Source organism: Myxocyprinus asiaticus, chromosome 21 (genome assembly GCF_019703515.2).
Source record: "Myxocyprinus asiaticus isolate MX2 ecotype Aquarium Trade chromosome 21, UBuf_Myxa_2, whole genome shotgun sequence".
In the NCBI taxonomy this organism is placed as follows: Eukaryota; Metazoa; Chordata; class Actinopteri; order Cypriniformes; family Catostomidae; genus Myxocyprinus; species Myxocyprinus asiaticus.
This window is the reverse complement of record NC_059364.1, coordinates 42959874-42980427: the sequence shown is the minus strand read 5'-3', so window position 1 is coordinate 42980427 and position 20554 is coordinate 42959874. Positions and strand designations below refer to the sequence as shown.

Sequence of the window (20554 nt, the reverse complement as noted above, 5' to 3'; positions counted from 1 at the left end):
CAACATGCCTAAAGGATGAATATTCATCAGTGACTCATGTGCTTCCCTCTTCCTTTTGCTACACCATCTTTTAGGCCTAGCACAATGTTCATAATGATTTCTCATATTTATATGGTTTTTCTTGTTTAAGTCTTGTGTTTTTCACATATAGTATTGTATGATGTATCAAAAATTATTATATTGCATATTAAAAAAATATTTAGAAAAAAATTATAGGAAGATATATAGGCTACATTTATCCCTTTTCCGTTTTATTCTGACAGACAATAACATTATATAACACAGAATTAAATAAGAAATATATTTGAAGTTAAGTTGAATTATTTCTCTTGGATGACGTCACGAATATTAAGTTTGCACGACGTACTTCCGCAAACTTAAACCGGACATTCAGTTGTTTTCGTTTAGTGCGGGATGGGGGTGGAGCAATACCGGCTCGAGCTTATAAATAATGTTTCTCTCCCAATATCTGCTTTAATCAAATGAATGCAGCAGGGGGAATGGCGTAGGACAGACGCGGCAGTTTATTAGTCAGTCTGCTGGATTATTTCAGGTTTTTGAACAGAAATGGATTCGCGGGTGTCGGAGCTGTTCGGGACCGTTTCCACACAGAAGTCCAGCTCTCAGGGAGCGAGTAGTGCCTGTAGAAAATCATATGCGAAAAATGGCAAAAAGTGTAAAAACCGGTCAGCCCGGTACCCCAAAGCCAGCAATAACCCGCCTTATCTACCTCCAGAGGTGAGCCCGACTTCCTCATCAGCTCAGCCAACACATCTGCCTGTTTAAAGCGAGCTCATTGTTTCAATTTTTGTTTTTTCTCTACAATAATGTATCGAATTACACTTGAGTTCGAGTAGTTGGCAAATAATATGGTGCATGAACTTTTTATGAGAACTGCGCGTATATTCGTAGTGTTACAAGAATTATAAATATTTAAAATACTTTTCATGGCCTATAGCAAGTAGGTCATACTGTAATACACTACTTGTGTAAATGTCATATACATACTTTATATGAAAACTTTAAGGGGAATTTGTGATTTATTTACTTATTTTGGCTTAGTTTGAGAGTTTCTGTAGTAAAAAAAACAAATGATACGTAGACAGTCTTTCTGTAAAGAAAGGAGAACTGATGTAATGTGAGGTTCGCGTGTCGTTACTATGATATTCAGTTTGTTTATTAATGTGTAGTTACTGTTGTATTGCGTCAGAATGTACTGGCGGCAATTTGACGCGCTCCAACAGCTGTGTTTGTAAATATCAGGAATAAAAGGCGGGAAGACGTGATGAAAAGCTGATTCATTGTTGCTGTTGTTGTTGTCTTGTCATTGTTAGAATAATTGCTTTCAACAATTGTTCAGTGGTTTCCTTGTTCATTTTGTCTATATTGATGTTTAAAATGTATGATTTGGTCAAAAATAACACATAACACTTGCCATTTCTTTTTACCTGTTTAACTTTTTCCATAGTGAATCACATATACGTGAAACTAACTGTTGCCAAAATTGTAAAAAAATAAATAATAATAATAAAAAAAACAGTTATTAATGAGTTATGTTACAGTAGTCTATGTAGAATATGTTACAGTAGTTTGAAGTTCAAGCTGAATGCTTTCGCCCCTCTTTTAGGCATCTAACGAAGCCCCCTTGTTTTCATTCATCTGTTGTGAAATCAAATGATGGATTCAAGTAACAAGAAACTATTTTGAGTGACCCATCAAATTCATTGACTTTGCTTTAAACTGAGTCAACTCGGCTCTTTTCTCTTCTGATGTAGGCTAAATTCTTTGTGCAGTTTGAATACTGAACCAGTTGACTTTTGAACTCTATTCAGGATCAACTCTGTCCTGTCTTTTGTTGCAGGTTGAAGAGGGAAACATTGAGTACAAGGTAAACTCTACACAAGCTAACTTCACCACACATAATCACCAGATATTTGGTTGAACACAACAGTGCTGTTCACATTTTCTCATGAATATTTGCAGAATGAATAAGCTACTGTATATGTCATGGAAAATATTTTGTGTAAGCTTGGCCTCAGCTCTAAAGAGTCACCTCTGAAATTGTATTGATTAGCAGAGCTTTTTGTATTACACAGCTGTTGCCCTTAAAGCTGCACATAAACAAAAAAGCATTTTTTACAATTATCCTACAATTATCATTACAATACACGTGAACTGAGGCTTACAGACTTAATTCTGTCATTATTTACACACCCTCATGTAGTTCAAAACTTGTATGCTGTTATGTTCTCTGTGAGACACAAAAGGAGAACAATTTTAATAATCTTTACGCAGCTCTTTTCTATACAAGGACAGTTCACATTGACCACATTAAGCTCCAAAAAGGAAACAAAACAACCATAAAAATAGTCCATTCAATTCGTGCAATATATTTCAAGTCTTCTGAAGCCATGCTATATCTTTGTGTGAGTAACAGACCAAAATTTAGGTCAGTATTCATGGACTCATGGGCATTATTGACATCCTGACAAACTGGCCTAAGCCTATTTACACATTAACACTCTCATATAAAGAAAATTTCATGGAACAAAAATACTAACACTGTTCATATTTCTGTTATATTTTCTAATCAACAACAAACCAAATCAACGAACACCTGGTGGTTTTGTGTCCTCGTGCACATGACTGACAATAGCTTTTTGCATGTGCCTTGCAAATGTGTGCTCTGCATTTGAAACACAATGCTTGATGAAAGAAAGATCATCAAAGAAAGATTCTACTGGAGAGGGGTCACTGTGGGGCAAAGACAGTTCTGGTGTGTGTGTGCTTGTGTGTGGTAATGTTGGATGGATGAATGGATGTTGGATGCAGTTCAGGGTAGGATAAATTTCATTTCTGTGAAAAAGAAAGCATGTAATACTCAAAAGAGTTTGTGCGTGTACGTGAGCATTTGTGTGTGTTAGTGCACGTGTGTGTATGTGCATGTTCACAGGTCTGATGCATTTATGTTTGCAAGCAAACATGCACATATATGAACATAATGAACATGCTCCTGGACACTCTGTTATTCTCTTTTTTTTATCTCCCCCATTCATTTTCAGTGGCCAGCCATTTTTGGCCGGGAACACCACAAGTGTGATTTTGTGCCATTTTGTACAAAATAAAAGCATTTCAAAACAAAGTTCCTGGTTAAACATTAAAGCACACTAGTGTGATAGATAGTACATAATGTTTTCATATTTTATTTAATATTGCCAAAATTATCCACAAATAATGCTTTTATTTCACTCAAAAATGGAGGTGCATAAGCTCAGGTTAATGAGGCCTACGATCAATAAGTTCCAAAAAGAAATACAAAACCAGTGCTAATTGAAAGAATACAAGTTGCGAAAAGATCTAATCCAATATTTGGTGATAATATAGCATAATGAGGGATTTATAAGCAATTTTTAAAGGCTGGTCATTTTTGACCGGTAACACCAAAAGTGTATGTTGTTGTTTCCACTTAATAATTTGAATTAATTGGACGCAAATTTAGGTCATACAATAACACAGCTCAAATACATAAGATTATAACATATTCTAGGTGAATCATAAAATAAACTTATTTCTCCATAGAAATCCATAGACACCTGTACTTCAGTTGCACATGCACAAGGAGAACTGAGATAGTGTTAACAGGGTCCAACTTGACCAAAGGGGACACAGATCACCCTAATGGTGACATCACATCAACTATTTGCAACATAAATAATACTATAAGAACCTGTATGAATTCTTAATAACAACTATTTAAATGTCCCCATATGTTCCCTTTGACCAAGGAAACTTACAGTGGCAAGTAAAAGTATGTGATCCCTTTGGAATTAGCTGGTTTTCTGCATTCATTGGTCATAAAATGTGATCTCATCTTCATCAAAATCACAAGTATAGACAAAACACAATGTGCTTAAGCTAAAAACACACAAACCAATTATAATCGTTCATGTCTTTATTGCACACATCCCATTAAACGTTCACAGTGCTGTGGAAAATGTAAGTGAACCTCATGGCTAATGACATCAACAAAAGCTAATTATTTAGTAGTTGGCAAACCTGGCATCCAATTAATGAAACGAGATTGGAGGTGTGGGTTAGAGATATTTTGACTTATGAAAAGCACTCAAACATTTTAAGTTTGCTATTCACAAGAAGCATCTGCTGACGTGGATCATGCCTCGCCAAAAGAGATCTCAGAAGACCTATGATCAAGAACTATTGCTTTGCATTAAGCTGTAAAGGGTTACAAGTTATCTCGAAGAGCTTGGATATTCATCTGTCCACAGTTAGACAAATTGTCTATAAATGGAGATGATTTAGTACTGTGGCTACTCTCTTTAGAAGTGGATGTCCAGCCAAGATGACTCAAAGGGCACAATGAAGAATGCTCAATGAGGTAAAAAAGAACCCTAGAGTGACAGCTAAAGACTTGAAGGAATCATTGGAACTGGTTAACATCTCTGTTCATGAATCTACTATACGGAAAACATTAAACAGGCATGGTGTCCATGGCAGGACACCATGAAGGAAGCCGCTGCTTTCCAACAAAAACATTGCTGCATGCCTGAACTTTACCAAAAGACCACCTTGACACTCCACAACGCTACTTGGAAAATGTTTTGTGGACTGATGAAACTAAGGTTGAATTGTTTGGGAAGAACATGCAGCACTATGTATGGTGTAAAAAGGGCTATCACATACCAACATGAAAACATCATCCCAACGGTGAAGTATGGTGGAGGGAGCATCATGATTTGGGGCTGCTTTGCTACTTGGGGCCTGGACCGCTTGCCATAATCGAGGAAAAATTAATTCCCAAGTTTATCAAAATATCCTACAGGATAATGTCAGAGTGGCTGTGTGCCAGCTGAAGTTCAGTAGAAGCTGGGTGATGCAGCAGGACAATGACCCTAAACATCAAAGTAAATATATGTAAAAGAGGACGCGAGAAGCAGTTTTCCTTTTTCAGGTGACGCTTTTATTTCCCCTCTTCCTCGACACCACTTTATAGTTACGTTCATACACTCTATCCACACTAACACACACACTGCTTCTACAAATAACTTCCACTATTCAGGTATGGTCACTCTGGCTCAGCTCTGTCATATCCAGTCTCTCTCCCTCTGAGCGTTGTGTCGTTCTCTTTATGCCGCTCTCCCCGTGCTCACTGAAATTAGAGACAGGTGTTAGACATAATTTAGCTCAGGAGTAAGCGCCCTTACCGCTTTCTCTCTCCGGAGAGATGCTTGACCACGCCCCCGCTGCCACAATATATTACAGAATGGCTTCAAAAAAAAAAAGAAAATCCACCTTTTGGAGTGGCCCAGTCAGAGCCCAGACCATGGCAGAGATGACCCAATAGAGATGCTGTGGAATGACCTCAAGATAGCCGTTCACACCAGACATGTACAAGGCATTATGGTATTCCCCATAGCCTCAATTTTGTACTCAATAGTTAGAGTTATTAATACTCAAAATCTTAAGTCTTTGGATTTTTAAGAAAATTAATTCAAGGAGCATAGATATGAGATATGAGCCCAAAACTTGACATTTTAAGAAATGTTTAATTAAGACAACTTAATGTTTCTAGTATGACAACATTAGGGTTTACTGTGCATATGGGTTTGAAATGACATGAGGGTGAGTAAATAATGACTGTTATGTCTATTGCCGATGCCCAATTTTCAAATAAACACTCCCTTTTGTAAATCTGTCTGTATAAGTATTATTTCTAACATTGGCTGTTTTCTAAACTCCTTGTGTTTTGGACTTAGCTGAAGCTGGTAAACCCAACACAGTATCGATTTGAGCATCTAGCTACACAGATGAAGTGGAGGTTACAGGAGGGCCGAGGGGAAGCGGTGTATCAGATTGGTGTGGAGGACAACGGGCTGCTGGTGGGCCTGTCAGAGGACGATATGAGAGCCTCGCTCAAAACACTTCACAGGATGGCTGAGAAGTATGAGCAGAAACACGCAAACACAAACACACTGCCCTCATCCGGAATGCCCTCTGTTACCAACATGGTGCATTCTGTATGTGAATACAGTACTGTATAAACGTTTAAATTATCAGTTGTATCCCATGTAAATATATATCAAAACCTTATTCTGTATTCTGGTAAATCGCACAAATCCTGTCAAGAACATACCTGCGTCATTTGTTACCAAGATTCACCCATTTAGATGTTGTTTTCTGAGAACATGTATCACCATACACTAGGGCTGGGAAATTAAATGTATTAATTTTGCAATTAATAGTTGACTTTATAACATGTAATAAACAAACAAAAAAAATACATAATGAAAGTAGTATCCATTTTTTTCCCCATTTCCTGAAACTTCACTAATGTTTTTCCCCACTTCCTATGGCAAAATTGGCATATATAAATTTCCAGAAGGTACACGCTTGACTCAACTGCACATTCTACCACAGAATCTGATTGTGTGGAGCAGTGCCTGCTTATTCATTACATGCTACGCATATCCCTCATAATAAACATGGGAGTGGATTTACTGTATGGAGAATGGAGAACTTGCCTGTAAGTGGTGAGCCAGGTGTGGGAGAGATGCAGACATGCTGCCGTATCTCGTCACATCGCCCGAAAACACTCACTCACTGTCATCTGAACCAGTGTCAGAAGTGTAACGGCGCAAGAGAGACCCAGCATGTGCACGATACTGAAAGGCAGCCAGAGAAAATAATAGTTTTGAGATTTTCAACTTCCGCATTCAGTGAGTTTTATATCTGAATGTATAGTGTCTGATAATGCATTAGCAGTGTATACTTTAAGTATTTATTGGTAAGTTTATCTTACCAATAAAGTTTGATATTAATTGGATCTGCCCATTTGATCCTATTATAAAAAAAAATAGTCCTCTGGAAAATGGCAGAAAATATTGTCAAACTTTTAATTACAGCATTTCCACTGATTTTATGGCATGAATATGTGTACTTATATAAAGATTTATACATGTAAAAATAAGTATAATTAACTCTATATGCAAAAAGCTGAACATTTCAACATGTACATATTTAAATAATTAAAATAACTAGTGACTAACCAATTTCTCACAAATTCTTTGAGACAAAGTATAAAGTAAATATATTCATGATTATTTTTGAATGTTGGTTTTAATGTACTATAATTAATCGTGATTAATTACAGAAAACTGCGATTAATTTGGTAAAAAAAAAAAATGTAATAGATTCACAGCCATACTATTTACACAATACAATGAGTGTAATGTGTTTATTGATTGTGTTTTCTGTGGTGTGCTCAGGGTGGGTGCTGACATCACAGTTCTTAGAGAGAGAGAGGTGGATTACGACTCTGATGAACCGCACAGAATAGCTGAAGTCCTTGTCAGGAAAGTGCCAGATGATCAGCAGGTGAATGTTTGAGATACTGAGATGTTCAACATGTTATTTGTGTCACATGCATCTTATGTATTTGATTGTCTTATGACTTTATTTGATTCCTCCACAGTTCCTGGACCTACGGGTAGCTGTGTTGGGTAACGTGGACTCGGGGAAGTCTACTCTGCTTGGTGTTCTTACTCAGGGAGAGCTGGACAATGGCAGAGGACGGGCACGACTCAACCTCTTTAGACACCTGCATGAAATCCAGACAGGAAGAACCTCAAGCATCAGCATTGAGATCTTAGGCTTTGACAGCAAAGGAGAGGTGAGGTTTTGGGAAACCTGTTTAGAAACATGTTTATATTATTTTTTTTATTCTTGGTGCCTGTAGTGATACAGAAATTGCACACTCATGAGTAAAATATACTGTATATCATGGTAACGGCATATATGGGTGTTTCTTCAACTCCAGGCACTTTTAGCACTGTGGATTTCAAGAAAGTAAAGTCTCACTAAAAAAAAAAATCACACTCTCAATAATTGTTTTAAATTTGTCTAGTAACAATGTCCAACAGTGTATGTACATGCATCATAGGAGATTTGTGTCATTTTTGTTGTTTATTCTGAAAGTCATGAAAATTCCCACCACAGTGTCATTTGCAGCACATCTCAAATTCTGTATTGCGTTTAATAGAATTCTGTGATGAAAATGATATTTTTAATGTTCTTAAAATAAAGTGGACAAATTCTTTGTCTTGCTAAGGTTAATTTCATAGCCTATATTTTATGTGTCCTAAACACAGAATTAAATAAAATTTTATACTTTTTGCATAATTTGGTATAATTAAAGCTTGATTGGAAATGACGCCCAACAAAAATACTCTACCTTGATTTTTCTTTGTTTTCTTCAAACATCACTTCATCTCATATCTCACCTTTTTCAACGCTTATAAGCATCCCTGAAACACTATCCCTGAAGTACTGAAAAGTACACTATTTTTGGAAAAAATTTAATGTTTGGAAATAACAGTTGTGGGACAGTGGTAATTTTTTAAAAATGTTTAGAAATCATTTATACACAATAAATATTGAAATGGTTTTCACCGTTTGTTTAGACTATCATATTTTAAAAAATGCAATAATTTGTATTTTTATAATGGATTTTAATAGTTTAATATCGACAGTCTAGGTCTGGGACAAGGCTAAAACAGTCAAATCTGTACCTAAAAGGCATTTAAAAAGTATCAAGAATAAATGATGCATGCCTGGTAAAAAGTTTGCATATAAGTTTTGATGTGACCTTTATATAACAAAAAGAAAAAATCTGTTCATTTTAATACAAATTAAATCAACCCCTGGGACATGAAAGTGCCCAAAGTTGAAGAAACACCCATATATGGCATTATAGTTATTTGTGCAAAGAATACAACTTCAAAAAGGTTTATACACTCACTGAGAACTTTATTAGGAACACTATGGTCCTAATAAAGTGCCTGACATGGTCTTCTGCTTCTGCTGCTTCTAGCCTATCCGCCTCAAGTTTTGACATGTTGTGTATTCTGTGAATCACTACAATTGTACAGAGCGGTTATCTGAGTTACCGTAGCCTTTCTGTCAGCTCGAACCAGTCTGGCCGTTCTCTGTTGACCGCTCTCATCAACAAGGCATTTCCATCCACAGAACTGCTGCTCACTGGATGTTTTTTTGTTTTTGGCACCATTGTGAGTAAATTATAGAGACTGATGTGTATGAAAATCCCAGGAGGTCAGCAGTTACAGAAATACTCAAACCAGCCCATCTGGGACCAACAGTCATGCCACAGTCGAAATCACTGAGATTAGATTTTTTCCCCCTAGTCTGATGGTTGATATGAACATTAACTGAAGCTCCTGACCCATATCTGCATGATTTTATGCATTGCACTCCTGCCACATGATTGGCTGATTAGATAATTACATGAATAAGTACAGTAGGTGTACAGGTGTTCCTAATAAAGTGCTCAGTAAGTGTATATTTAATAACCATATTGTATTGTCTAGGTTTGTGTAATTCAGTGAATTAAACACTTACGAATGAAAGGTACTTATAGTAATCTAATTTATTTATTTATTTATTTGGAACTTAATGTACTCAAACCAAAATATAAGACAATTCTGTAATCTGTGCAAAAACAGCTTCACAATATGTAACAGTCAAGTTACAACCTAATACTCAAAACAGTAAAATAAAAATTATTCAAATGGATATTTCTAACTCCGGATAGTTCATATAGTTTTGATTGGATAAGCCATGTTTTAAGCCGTTATCAAATAACCAGTGTTCCCACACAAGATCACACATCAGTTGAATTATATGCAGCAAATTGTGGCGTTGCTTGGTAACTGAACTAAGCTTCACAAAGACTGTTCGTTGGTGACGTCACTGTTCCGTGAACATTTCCTGCTTGTCAAAACGGGGACCATTTAACAGAGATGGGCCACTTCTCTTAAAATTAATGGAAGAAATTGGAAGCCCAACGGCAGCCAGCAGTCTGCCTCATCAAAAATACAGCCTCATCACCGCTGCCTTTAAACACAGAGTGCGCCTCACCTCGGGAGACCGGTCTCTACCTGCTGGCGTCTTCGCGGGTCCAGGAACGGAGCAGGGAGGGTCTGGTGCGAGTTAGATGCGTCGCCAGACCCGCTCCGCAGTAAGATGTTATTGGTCCGAGAAACGTGTGGCGCGCAGGGGATTGGAGCACACGTCGTGGCCGAGCCGCTCGAGTGAAGCCAGCCACACGCGCCTCAGACCAATAAAATTTGACTGCTTATATGAAATATGTTCTTTTATCATAATCTCGACCAACCGTTTTGGAGATTTCGGTCTTTCCCCATTCAAGTAGATAGGAGCTGCACTTGGATGCCACTTATTTACTTAGAAAAATAGCCCAAACTGCCCAAGAGCGTTCTAAAAATGGCTGCCGAGTGGACTGACTTACCTTGAAAAAGAGACTTTGTTGAAAGGAACCGGAAATACGTTTGGACTGTTCTAATTCATTTGTTTTTGTTTACATTCTTGAAATGGTCTATAACAAGGTTTTCCTTGTCTTGACTTGTTTGAACTTGTCCCGTTCTGTATTTTCACATTAATGTTCATCATTCTCACATGGAAATAATGTAAAGCAGTAGGGCTGTCACAATAATGAAATTTGGCTGAGGATTAATTGTCAATAAAATAATTGTAATTATGATGATTAATCGTCTGTTTTAAGGTTTTCACGATTATGACGATTAATTGTCATACTTCTTAAGGTGGATGTCAACAGGTTAATACATTTTAAGAAATAATTTATATCTTTCTTGAAATCATATAATAAAATTGTGAAATAAGATTTCCTTTTAGGCTTTAAAAACATATTAATGACATAAAAAAATAATATTTTAAAAAGCAAAATATTTCCAAATACATATTTGTCTCTCTTTTTGGTCAACTTTCTTGGTCCCATTTTACATTTACACTGTTTTTGGAACCTAGCCAACCTAAATAGCTGTTATATTATATTATAGGATAGTAAAACATTTCTGTCCTAAATTCTTGACTTTCACATGTTATTTTAAGGTTCTCCATTTCTCATGAAGGAAGACCTTTTGAGATTCAGTGTGTATTTGAAAATATGTTTCTCAATTCTATCATCTCCACATACATAGAGAAAGCGGGAATCTTCTCTGTGTCACTGTGTGTCATTAATCTTGACTGTACGAACCCACAATGACAAAGATAATTTGCCATTACACGATCACTTAATTAAAGTGAAACCGGAGCACTTTGCGTCCACTATCAAAATCGGTGTTTATTTTTCCGTGGAGTTTGGCGCGAACCTCCGCAGATGGTGCGTGCATCACAGATCTGCCCTGGCTGCTGTCCACAGTGCGGCTCAGTTTGATGGTCAGAGTTCAATTGAATGTTCATGGCATTTATATATTTGCTTAAAATTCCCTTATTTGGACAGTAAAATGTGATGTGAATTTGGAGTGCAGAATAACTGCGATCAGATGATTATTTAATAATCTTGACAGGCCTATAAAGTAGTTCAGCATGGTGCATGGTACTAGCCATTATAACCTTTAACCTTTGGCATCTGATCACAGGTGGTGAACTACAGTGAGTCCCGAACAGCAGAGGAGATCTGTGAGAGCGCCTCAAAAATGATCACCTTCATTGACTTGGCTGGCCACCACAAATACCTGAAGACCACAATATTTGGTTTAACCAGCTACTGTCCAGACTTTGCCATGCTTGTCGTCAGTGCAAACACTGGCATCGGTAAGCCCTCTGCATTTATAGCATGTTTGAGATCGCATAACAGTTTATGCAATTAGACTGCATTTTGCCTGTTTGCTTTAAACTTTTTATCTTTAGATTAAAGAGTGCCAGTGAAGCATGCTCTGATAATGTCAAATCATGCAGGGCAAAGGGACACAAATAAACCTCGTAATGTTTGGACATGTCAGTCCTTTTTTGGCATGGTGCAGTAAATCATCTGGTCTCTTGGTTACGCAGTAAGTGTACCATATGATCTTATGTAATTCTTTTAAGTATCGCCACCATTCCTTATGTCTTCCACACCCCAAAATACCCCAAGGCTTCTCCAGTGAGCATCAGTGATCTGGATTAGGTCCAAACCGTTTCTTGTATGGAAGGAAAGTGCTTAGAAACTTGAGCCATGTCAGTCTAGTTTTGACTGTAAAACAGAACTACACTTTGCCATCAGATAGAACTGTGGCTGGAGGCATGAATGGGTGGAAACTCATAGTGTCCTATATTTACATTTGTATTTTTACTAGGGCTGTCAACATTTTTAATCGAATTAATTACATGGTATGCTGATTAATTAATTGCATATATAAATATTTGCTGGAAAAGCCCCTCAAATAACAATAATGTATTATATAATGATGAAATAATTGTAGTTACAGTTGAAGTCAGAAGTTTAAATACACTTAGGTTGAAATCGTTAAAGCTCATTTTTTTAACAACTCCATAGATTTCATATTAGCAAACTATAGTTTTGGCAAGTCGTTATCTACTTTGTGCATGACATGAGTAATTTTTCCAACAATTGTTTACAGACAGATTGTTTCACTTTTAATTGACTATATCACGATTCCAGTGGGTCAGAAGTTTACATACACCAAGTTAACTGTGCCTTTAAGCAGCTTGGAAAATTCCAGAAAATTATGTCAACCCTTTAGACAATTAGCTAATTAGCTTCTGATAGGAGGTGTACTGAATTGGAGGTGTACCTGTGGATGTATTTTAAGGCCTACCTTCAAACTCAGTGCCTCTTTTCTTGACATCATGGGAAAATCAAAAGAAATCAGCCAAGACCTCAGAAAAACAAATTGTGGACCTCCACAATTCTGGTTAAACCTTGGTACCATGTTCATCTGTACAAACAATAGTACGCAAGTATAAACACCATGGGACCACGCAGCCATCATACCGCTCAGGAAGCAGACACATTCTGTCTCCTAGAGATGAGCATAGTTTGGTGCAAAAAGTGCAAATCAATCCCAGAACAAATGCAAAGGACCTTGTGAAGATGATGGAGGAAACAGGTAGACAAGTACAGTATCTATATCCACAGTGAAACGAGTCATATATCGACATAACCTGAAAGGCTGCTCAGCCAGAAGAAGCCAATGCTGCAAAACCATCATAAAAAAGCCAGACTACAGTTTGCAAGTGCACATGGGGACAAAGATCTTACTTTTTAGAGAAATGTTCTCTGGTCTGATGAAACAAAAATGTAACTGTTTGGCCATAATGACCATCGTAATGTTTGGTGGAAAAAGGGTGAGGCTTGCAAGCCGAAGAACACCATCCCAACCATCACAAAGCCCTGACCTCAATCCGCACTGTTGTGCGTGAAAATCCCAGGAGATCAGCAGTTACAGAAATACTCAAACCAGCCCATCTGACACCAACAATCATCCATGCGATTATCTAATCCGCCAATCGTGTGGCTGCAGTGCATAAAATCAAGCAGATACGGGTCAGGAGATTCAGTTAATGTTCACATCAACCATCAGAGTGGGGAAAAACTGTGATCTCCGTGATCTGGAGCATGCATGATTGTTGGTGCTAGCTGGTTTGAGTATTTCTGTAACTGCTGATCTCCTGGGATTTTCATGCACAACAGTCTCTAGAATTTACTCTGAATGGGGCCAAAAACAAAAAACATCCAGTGAGCGGCAGTTCTGCGGATGGAAACGCCTTGTTGATGAGAGAGGTCAACTGTTGAACAGAGAATGGCCAGACTGGTTTGAACTGACAAAGTCTACGGTAACTCAGATAACCGCTCTGTACAATTGTGGTGAGAAGAATATCATCTCGGAATGTTATTCTGAGATGCGGGTTGGCGCTGTTTTGGTGGCACGAGGGGGACCTACACAATATTAGGCAGGTGGTTTTAATGTTGTGGCTAATCGGTGTATATTGCAGGTACGAAACAAGCAGGTTAAACTTTTTTTACTGCAACAATTTATTTAAGCAGTGTCCGAAAGAATCAGCAAATGTCTTAAATCTGTCCACAACACATCACACAATATGGGAGCATTACTCACAGCAGAGGATTTAACGTCCGACAGTGATTATCTTGAAATGTCTTGTTGATGCAATGCTTTGCTGGAACAACAGCGCGTAAAGATTAAACCTAAAGCGTTAAAGGGATGAAACTTCTTGCATAGGGTTTTATTGTGCTGACTGTTATTCACTTTTAAGCACAGCAAGCTATCATCACTCAAAAACGCTCTCTAAGAATTAATTTGAAATTTGCATCTCCCATTGAAACCACCACCACTAAAAATATTGATTTTAGTAGGCAACCGCACTAATCGACTAGTCAGTTGTTGGACGATTAGATGATTAGTCAACCACCCTGGTACCTCCCTACTTATAAGTTACTTTCTAAAACACTTTTCCGCTTAAAGAATTTAGAATAATGTCTATATTTCCTTCTTGTTCACCACTGCACACAAATCATACACTCAGCACCTCACATTTCTCCCTTAAAATGAGTGGGTGCATGCCCTACAGCTGTCACAGAAACACAAACAGACGGATTTTAATTCATGTTTAAAATGATTCTACATAAGTAATATCATTTTGAAAATGTATAACGCTAGTAATGTACTTAAAAGTAAATTAATTGAAAGTCATTAACTGTAATCCGATTACAAGAATTCAAAATGTAATGTGTTACACTTTTGACTAAAAAGTAATTAGATTAGATTACTTTGTAATCAGTTTACACCCAACACTGACCATCTAGTTTTCATAAGCATGCAAAACAATTTTTTTTTAAATATTTTGTTGATTTCCTGCTAAACAAATGCTGAGAAATCTACATCTCTGTGCGTTTTTATGTTGTGCTCCTGGCCCATATGCTGAGCTGTCACTGAGTTGATTTGGTTGGGTACGGTTGTGTGACAGAAATAAGAGAAGATATTTCGCTGAGTGGGTCATGCACGTCTTTCAAGGAGAACTTGATGCCCTGCCTGAAACTCGACACCAGCGCATCTAAATTATGCAACAGAAGGCTAAGACGTTAATAAACAATGTCTACACTCAGCCCCCACCCCCCTATGAGGCCAGAGATTCAGTGCTTTGGCTTTTCCATACACAAATCCATGCAAACACAGCCAGTCCCCGCCAATCATTAACCTCGAATTAAGAGTGAACTTTGGACAGATTTTACTGCGCTGCCACACAGGCAGATCTCACATGGAGTGACAGCTTGATGTGACCTAGTGTGCTTATTTCCATGGGTGTGTGAATCAGCTGATGTTGGCAGTATGGGAGTTTCAAGAACGGACGTCAACACAGTGACGCTCAACGCCTTTGGCTGTCAAATTACCTGATACGTCTTATCACACATTCAGTCACATTCCGATGAGTGCAGCATCAGCAGCCCCAAATAGATTTGCAAAAATAATGACCAGCAAGTTTCAAACACTACCCCTGTCTCCCACGGTTTGCAAAACAGATAGTCCTGCCCCAAATTCATGCCATTGGTTGAGCTAAACATGTTATTTCCTGACCATTTGGTCAGCAGGAAGAAAATAACACTAAATGCAAATAATAAAATGCAACTAACCATATCAGTCAGTCATGCATACTTTGGATAGCAAAATAAATAGGTTTATTAACTTGTAAAAATGCTTCCCATATCATTTGTTGTTGACAATATTTTGGCACTTGCCATGAACAAAAATACAGAAGGTAAAAGAAAATACAACCGGGTCTACAGTAACTACGGGTTTGGCATTGTGTCGCCACTTGACGTCCAATGTAAAATCTGGATCCTGAAGCAAAACCAGTTAAGAACTACTGCTTTAATGTGTAGCTGGAATTCTTTGACTTGTTGAAGGATGTTGGGCTGCAACTAACGATTGTTTTGATAATCTATTAATCTTTGATTATATCTTCAGTTAATTGGATTTGAAAAATACATTTTATTTCCTGTATTTTATTCAAATTAATTTATTTTAAAAATGATTGTACATTATACATTGTGTACAAAATAATTCAAATATAAATGTTGCATTATAAAGGAATATATATATATAATTTTTTTTTTTTTACTGTCCGTATTTTAGAAGCATTAGGACAATTTAAACAACTGAATTATAAATGATTATAAAAAAAAAAACAAAACCACAATGTAAGTGTTAATTGGGGTATTTACACCATGCGTTTTTACTGATCAGATTGCTATCCGTTTGAATAAGCACATTCTGTTTACACTTGGCCACATAAATGTGTCTCCGCCAAACAGATATAAAACCGATCTGCAATTCCTTCGCTATATGCAAATAAAATTACGGAAATGAGTTCACCTCCGTAATCATGCTAATTCAAGGCAGCGAATTTTAAAGATGTGATTTATTTTTTAATTCTAAATGACTTTGCTCTGAGCAGCTGTCCCTGCTGCACAAACTAGTGTTACTAGTTTAGTTTTTCATGGTATATAAGAATTGTCTAATGGTTGCGCACTATGTTAAAAAGTTTCTGTTTAGTTATGCAAAATTTCTGTTTACCAGAAGGCCTATATAATGTATCGCATAGCCAGTCTACTGACTATCTCCATAAAGTCTGGTCCGTTTTGCAGCTTATTTTGGCCAAGAACTGCCCACTAAGACATTTAAAGTGATGTTTTGTTTTATGTGCCGTTTTGGGGTGAGCTAATCCAAAAAGTGTCTATTACAGATGATACAATGGTAATAGACACTTGGCAAAACTCAAAAAACTCAAATAATGAAGCAACAGTCTCCAAAATGTTTGTACAGAAAACACCAGTGAAATTACCAGGAAATGTATGTAGACTTTGTGAGTATCACTGAATATCTTTGCTATTAAAGGTTTGGCAAACTTGCATTAATTCTTCCATAAAAAATGCTCATTATAACATCCTGGTACCTTCCAATCACTGCTTTATTTCATTATTGCGTAGTAGCCAGCCAATCAGATTGTAACGTCTGAGGCTAAAGGCCAAAGTATACTTTGTTTTTCCATGTGCCGGTACATATCCCACACTGTGATGCAAATTTTGCTATAGCAAAAACTATTTGCTACTCTTTAAATGCTCTGTTTCTCCACAAAAATAAAACAGTGTTTTTGGGTAATCTGTCTCTCTTTTCCTAGTGGGTACGACACGGGAGCACTTGGGTCTGGCCATGGCGTTGAAGGTGCCCATCTTCATTGTGGTGAGTAAGGTGGACCTGTGCACTAAGGGTACGGTGGAGCGCACTGTCCGACAGCTGGAACGCATCCTTAAACAGCCCGGCTGCAACAAAGTGCCCATGCTGGTGTCCACTACAGATGATTCCGTCACTGCTGCTCAGAAGTTTGCCCAGTCGCCCAGGTACATCCAAACTCTTAACATTACAGCAAAGCTAGACATTTGCTCGGTTCCAAAACCTAGTGAGCTGCCGAGAGCACTGTGCTAAGGGAGGGTGATAAACCAGTTGCTGGGTACAAAAATAAATTCTGCTCTCATAGGCGCACTTCAGATTGTACGCAACATGATTAAAACTTTAAGGCAGCATCACATCCACATCCACACATCATGATGGTGCCGCGGATGGCCGCCTCGGTGTGGAGCGCTTCTATTGTTTTGTTGTTTTTGTTTGTTTGTCCTGTGTTTAGTAATCTTTTTCAGTTAGTTTTACCAGAGACGAACTGCTGAACATTCGACAGCATACACCAGTCAATATTTTCCCGGATTTTGAATATTCGGACGTTTTGTTTGACATTTTAGTCGGAGGTGCGGCTGTGTTGTTTAAACGTGCTATGAGACGCAGGCGAGGGAGACGAGCAGGCGCGCTGGTCAGGCTCCGTCGGTGCAGCTTTTGAACAGTGCTGCCGAGCATTCATCTAGTAAATCTCCGCTCTCTCCCTAACAAAACAGACGAACTACATCTCCTCACCCGCACAAACAAGGACTTTTCAAACTCTGCTGCCTTGTGCTTCACAGAAACCTGGCTGAGTGAAGCCATTCCAGACAGCGTGTTACATCTGCCGGGCTTTCAGCTGTTCAGAGCAGATCACATCGTGGAGTTAACGGGGAAAACGAGAGGCGGTGGAACATGCTTTTATATCAATGAAAGTTGGTGTACACATGTAACAACGTTAAAGAGGATGTGCTGTCCTAATTTGGAAGCGCTCTTTATTAACTGTAAGCCTTTCTACTCACTGCGGGAGTTTTCCTCGTTTATTCTGGTGAGTGTGTATATTGCGCCAAACGCATGTTTGAACACAGCGCTGCAACAGCTGGCTGATCAAATCACAGACACAGAACATCAATACCCGGACTCAGTTATTATTATTCTTGGGGATTTTAACAAAGCAAACCTCACACATGAACTGCCCAAATACAAACAGCACATTACATGCCCAACCAGAGACAGAAATATACTGGATCACTGCTACACAGCAATAAAGGATGCATATCGCTTTGTTCCTAGAGCAGCTTTGGGACTATCTGATCACTGTCTGGTTCATCTTCTTCCAACCTACAGACAGAAATTAAAATCTGCTAAGACTATTAAGGACTGTAAAGAGATGGACCAACGAAGCAGAGCTGGAACTACAAGCCTGCTTTGAGTGCACTGATTGGAGTGTTTTTGAGGCTGCAGACACCAATCTGGATGAGCTCACAGATACTGTTAAAATCAAATCAAATCAAATCACTTTTTTTGTCACACAGCCATATACACAAGTGCAATGGTGTGTGAAATTCTTGGGTGCAGTTCCGATCAACATAGCAGTCGTGACAGTGATGAGACATATACCAATCTACAATAAACATCAAATTTACACAACACAATTTAAAATCTAATATACACATAATTACACACAACACAATATACAAATAATAACATACACTGTACAGTATACAATATACACAATATAGATACACATTATTCAATAAAAAAGTATATATAGTATATATAGAATGTACAGTAGGTTGTATTGTACAGTATTGACATTCAGGCTGTCGGTTGATAGTAAGTTGTTAAAAGAGAATATAATATGATAATAATAAAATTTATGAGATATAAGAGTAAGAATAATAAAGTGCAGTGCTGATGTATTTGATCGTGGGAGATCAAGAGTTCAAAAGTCTGATTGCTTTCATGAAGTCGGCTGGTGCGGGTCCTGATGCTGCGATACCACCTGCCTGACGGTAGCAGTGAGAACAACCCGTGGCTCGGGTGGCTGGAGTCTTTGATGATCCTCCGAGCTTTTTTCACACACCACCTGGTATATATGTCCTGGAGGGAGGGAAGCTCACCTCCAATGATGTGTCTGGCAGTTCGCACCACCCTTTGCAGTGCTTTGCGGTTGTGGGTGGTGCTATTGCCGTACCAGGCGGAGATGCAGCCAGTCAGGATGCTCTCTACAGTGCAGGTGTAGAACCGTGTTCATTCCAAACTTCCTCAGCCGTCTCAGGAAGAAGAGGCGCTGATGAGCCTTCTTCACAACGACTTCAGTGTGGATGGACCATGTGAGTTCCTCAGTGATGTGGACACCCAGGAACTTGAAGCTGCTGACTCTCTCCACTGGTGCTCCATTGATGGTGATGGGACTGTGTTCTCTGTCTTTTCTTCTGAAGTCCACCACAAGCTCATTTGTCTTACTGACGTTGAGGGAGAGGTTGTGCTCCTGACACCAGTGTGTCAGAGTGTGCACCTCCTCTCTGTAGGCTGTTTCAGCATTGTAAGTGATCAGACCTACCACCGTCGTGTCATCAGCAAACTTGATGGCATTGGAGCTATGTGTTGCCACACAGTCATGTGTGTACAAGGAATACATGAGTGGGCTGAGAACACAGCCCTGTGGGGCTCCAGTGTTGAGGGTCAGTGATGAGGAGATGTTGCTGCCTATTCTAACCACCTGGCATCTGCTTGACAGGAAGTCCAGGATCCAGCTGCACAGTGAGCTGTTTAAGCCCAGAGCCCGGAGTTTCTCATCTAGCTTGGAGGGCACTATGGTGTTGAATGCTGAGCTGTAGTCTACAAACAACATTCTCACATAAGTGTTCTTTTTTTCCAGGTGGGAGAGAGCAGTGTGTATTATAGATGCAATGGCATCATCAGTGGAGCGGTTGTTGCGGTAAGCAAACTGCAGTGTGTCTAGAGAGAGAGGCAGCACAGAGCAGATGTAATCTCTGATTAGCCTCTCAAAGCATTTGCTGATGATGGGGGTCAGAGCAACAGGACACCAGTCATTTAAGCAAGTGATTTTTGATTGCTTTGGAACAGGCACAATGGTGGACGTTTTAAAGCATGTGGGGACTACAAACAAAGAGAGGGAAAGGTTGAAAAACACCAGCCAGCTGGTTTGCGCAAGCTCTGATGATGTGGCCCGGAATGCTGTCTGGACCCGTGGCTTTGCGGATATTCACCCGTCAGAAGGATCGGGTTACATCTGCTACAGAGACGGAGAGTGAACTAACCTCTGTAGCTTCGGCCGCTAGAGCTCTCCATGAGGGCGGTGTTATTTCCCTCAAAACGAGCATAAAAAGTATTTAGCTCATCCGAGAGAGAGGCAGCGGTGTTCATGGCAGAGTTTTTATTCCCTTTAAAGTCCGTGATGATGTTAATTCTCTGCCACATGCTTCTAGAGTTGGTGGTGTTAAACTGTCCTT

The 20554-nt window shown here is 38.7% G+C and overlaps 1 protein-coding gene across 1 annotated transcript in view; it reads left to right on the top strand.

The window, feature by feature from the left end:
• The first annotated feature begins 408 nt into the window (after positions 1-408).
• The window catches only part of LOC127412311 (GTP-binding protein 2-like), a 36418-nt gene continuing 16272 nt past the window's right edge, over positions 409-20554 (top strand). Inside the window, exons 1-7 of the mRNA XM_051648560.1 lie at positions 409-738; positions 1862-1888; positions 5775-5959; positions 7284-7392; positions 7490-7687; positions 11490-11664; positions 17047-17266. Of these exons, the coding sequence (XP_051504520.1) occupies positions 568-738; positions 1862-1888; positions 5775-5959; positions 7284-7392; positions 7490-7687; positions 11490-11664; positions 17047-17266 (1085 nt within the window). The 5' untranslated portion in view covers positions 409-567. The remainder of the gene's footprint in view (positions 739-1861; positions 1889-5774; positions 5960-7283; positions 7393-7489; positions 7688-11489; positions 11665-17046; positions 17267-20554) is intronic.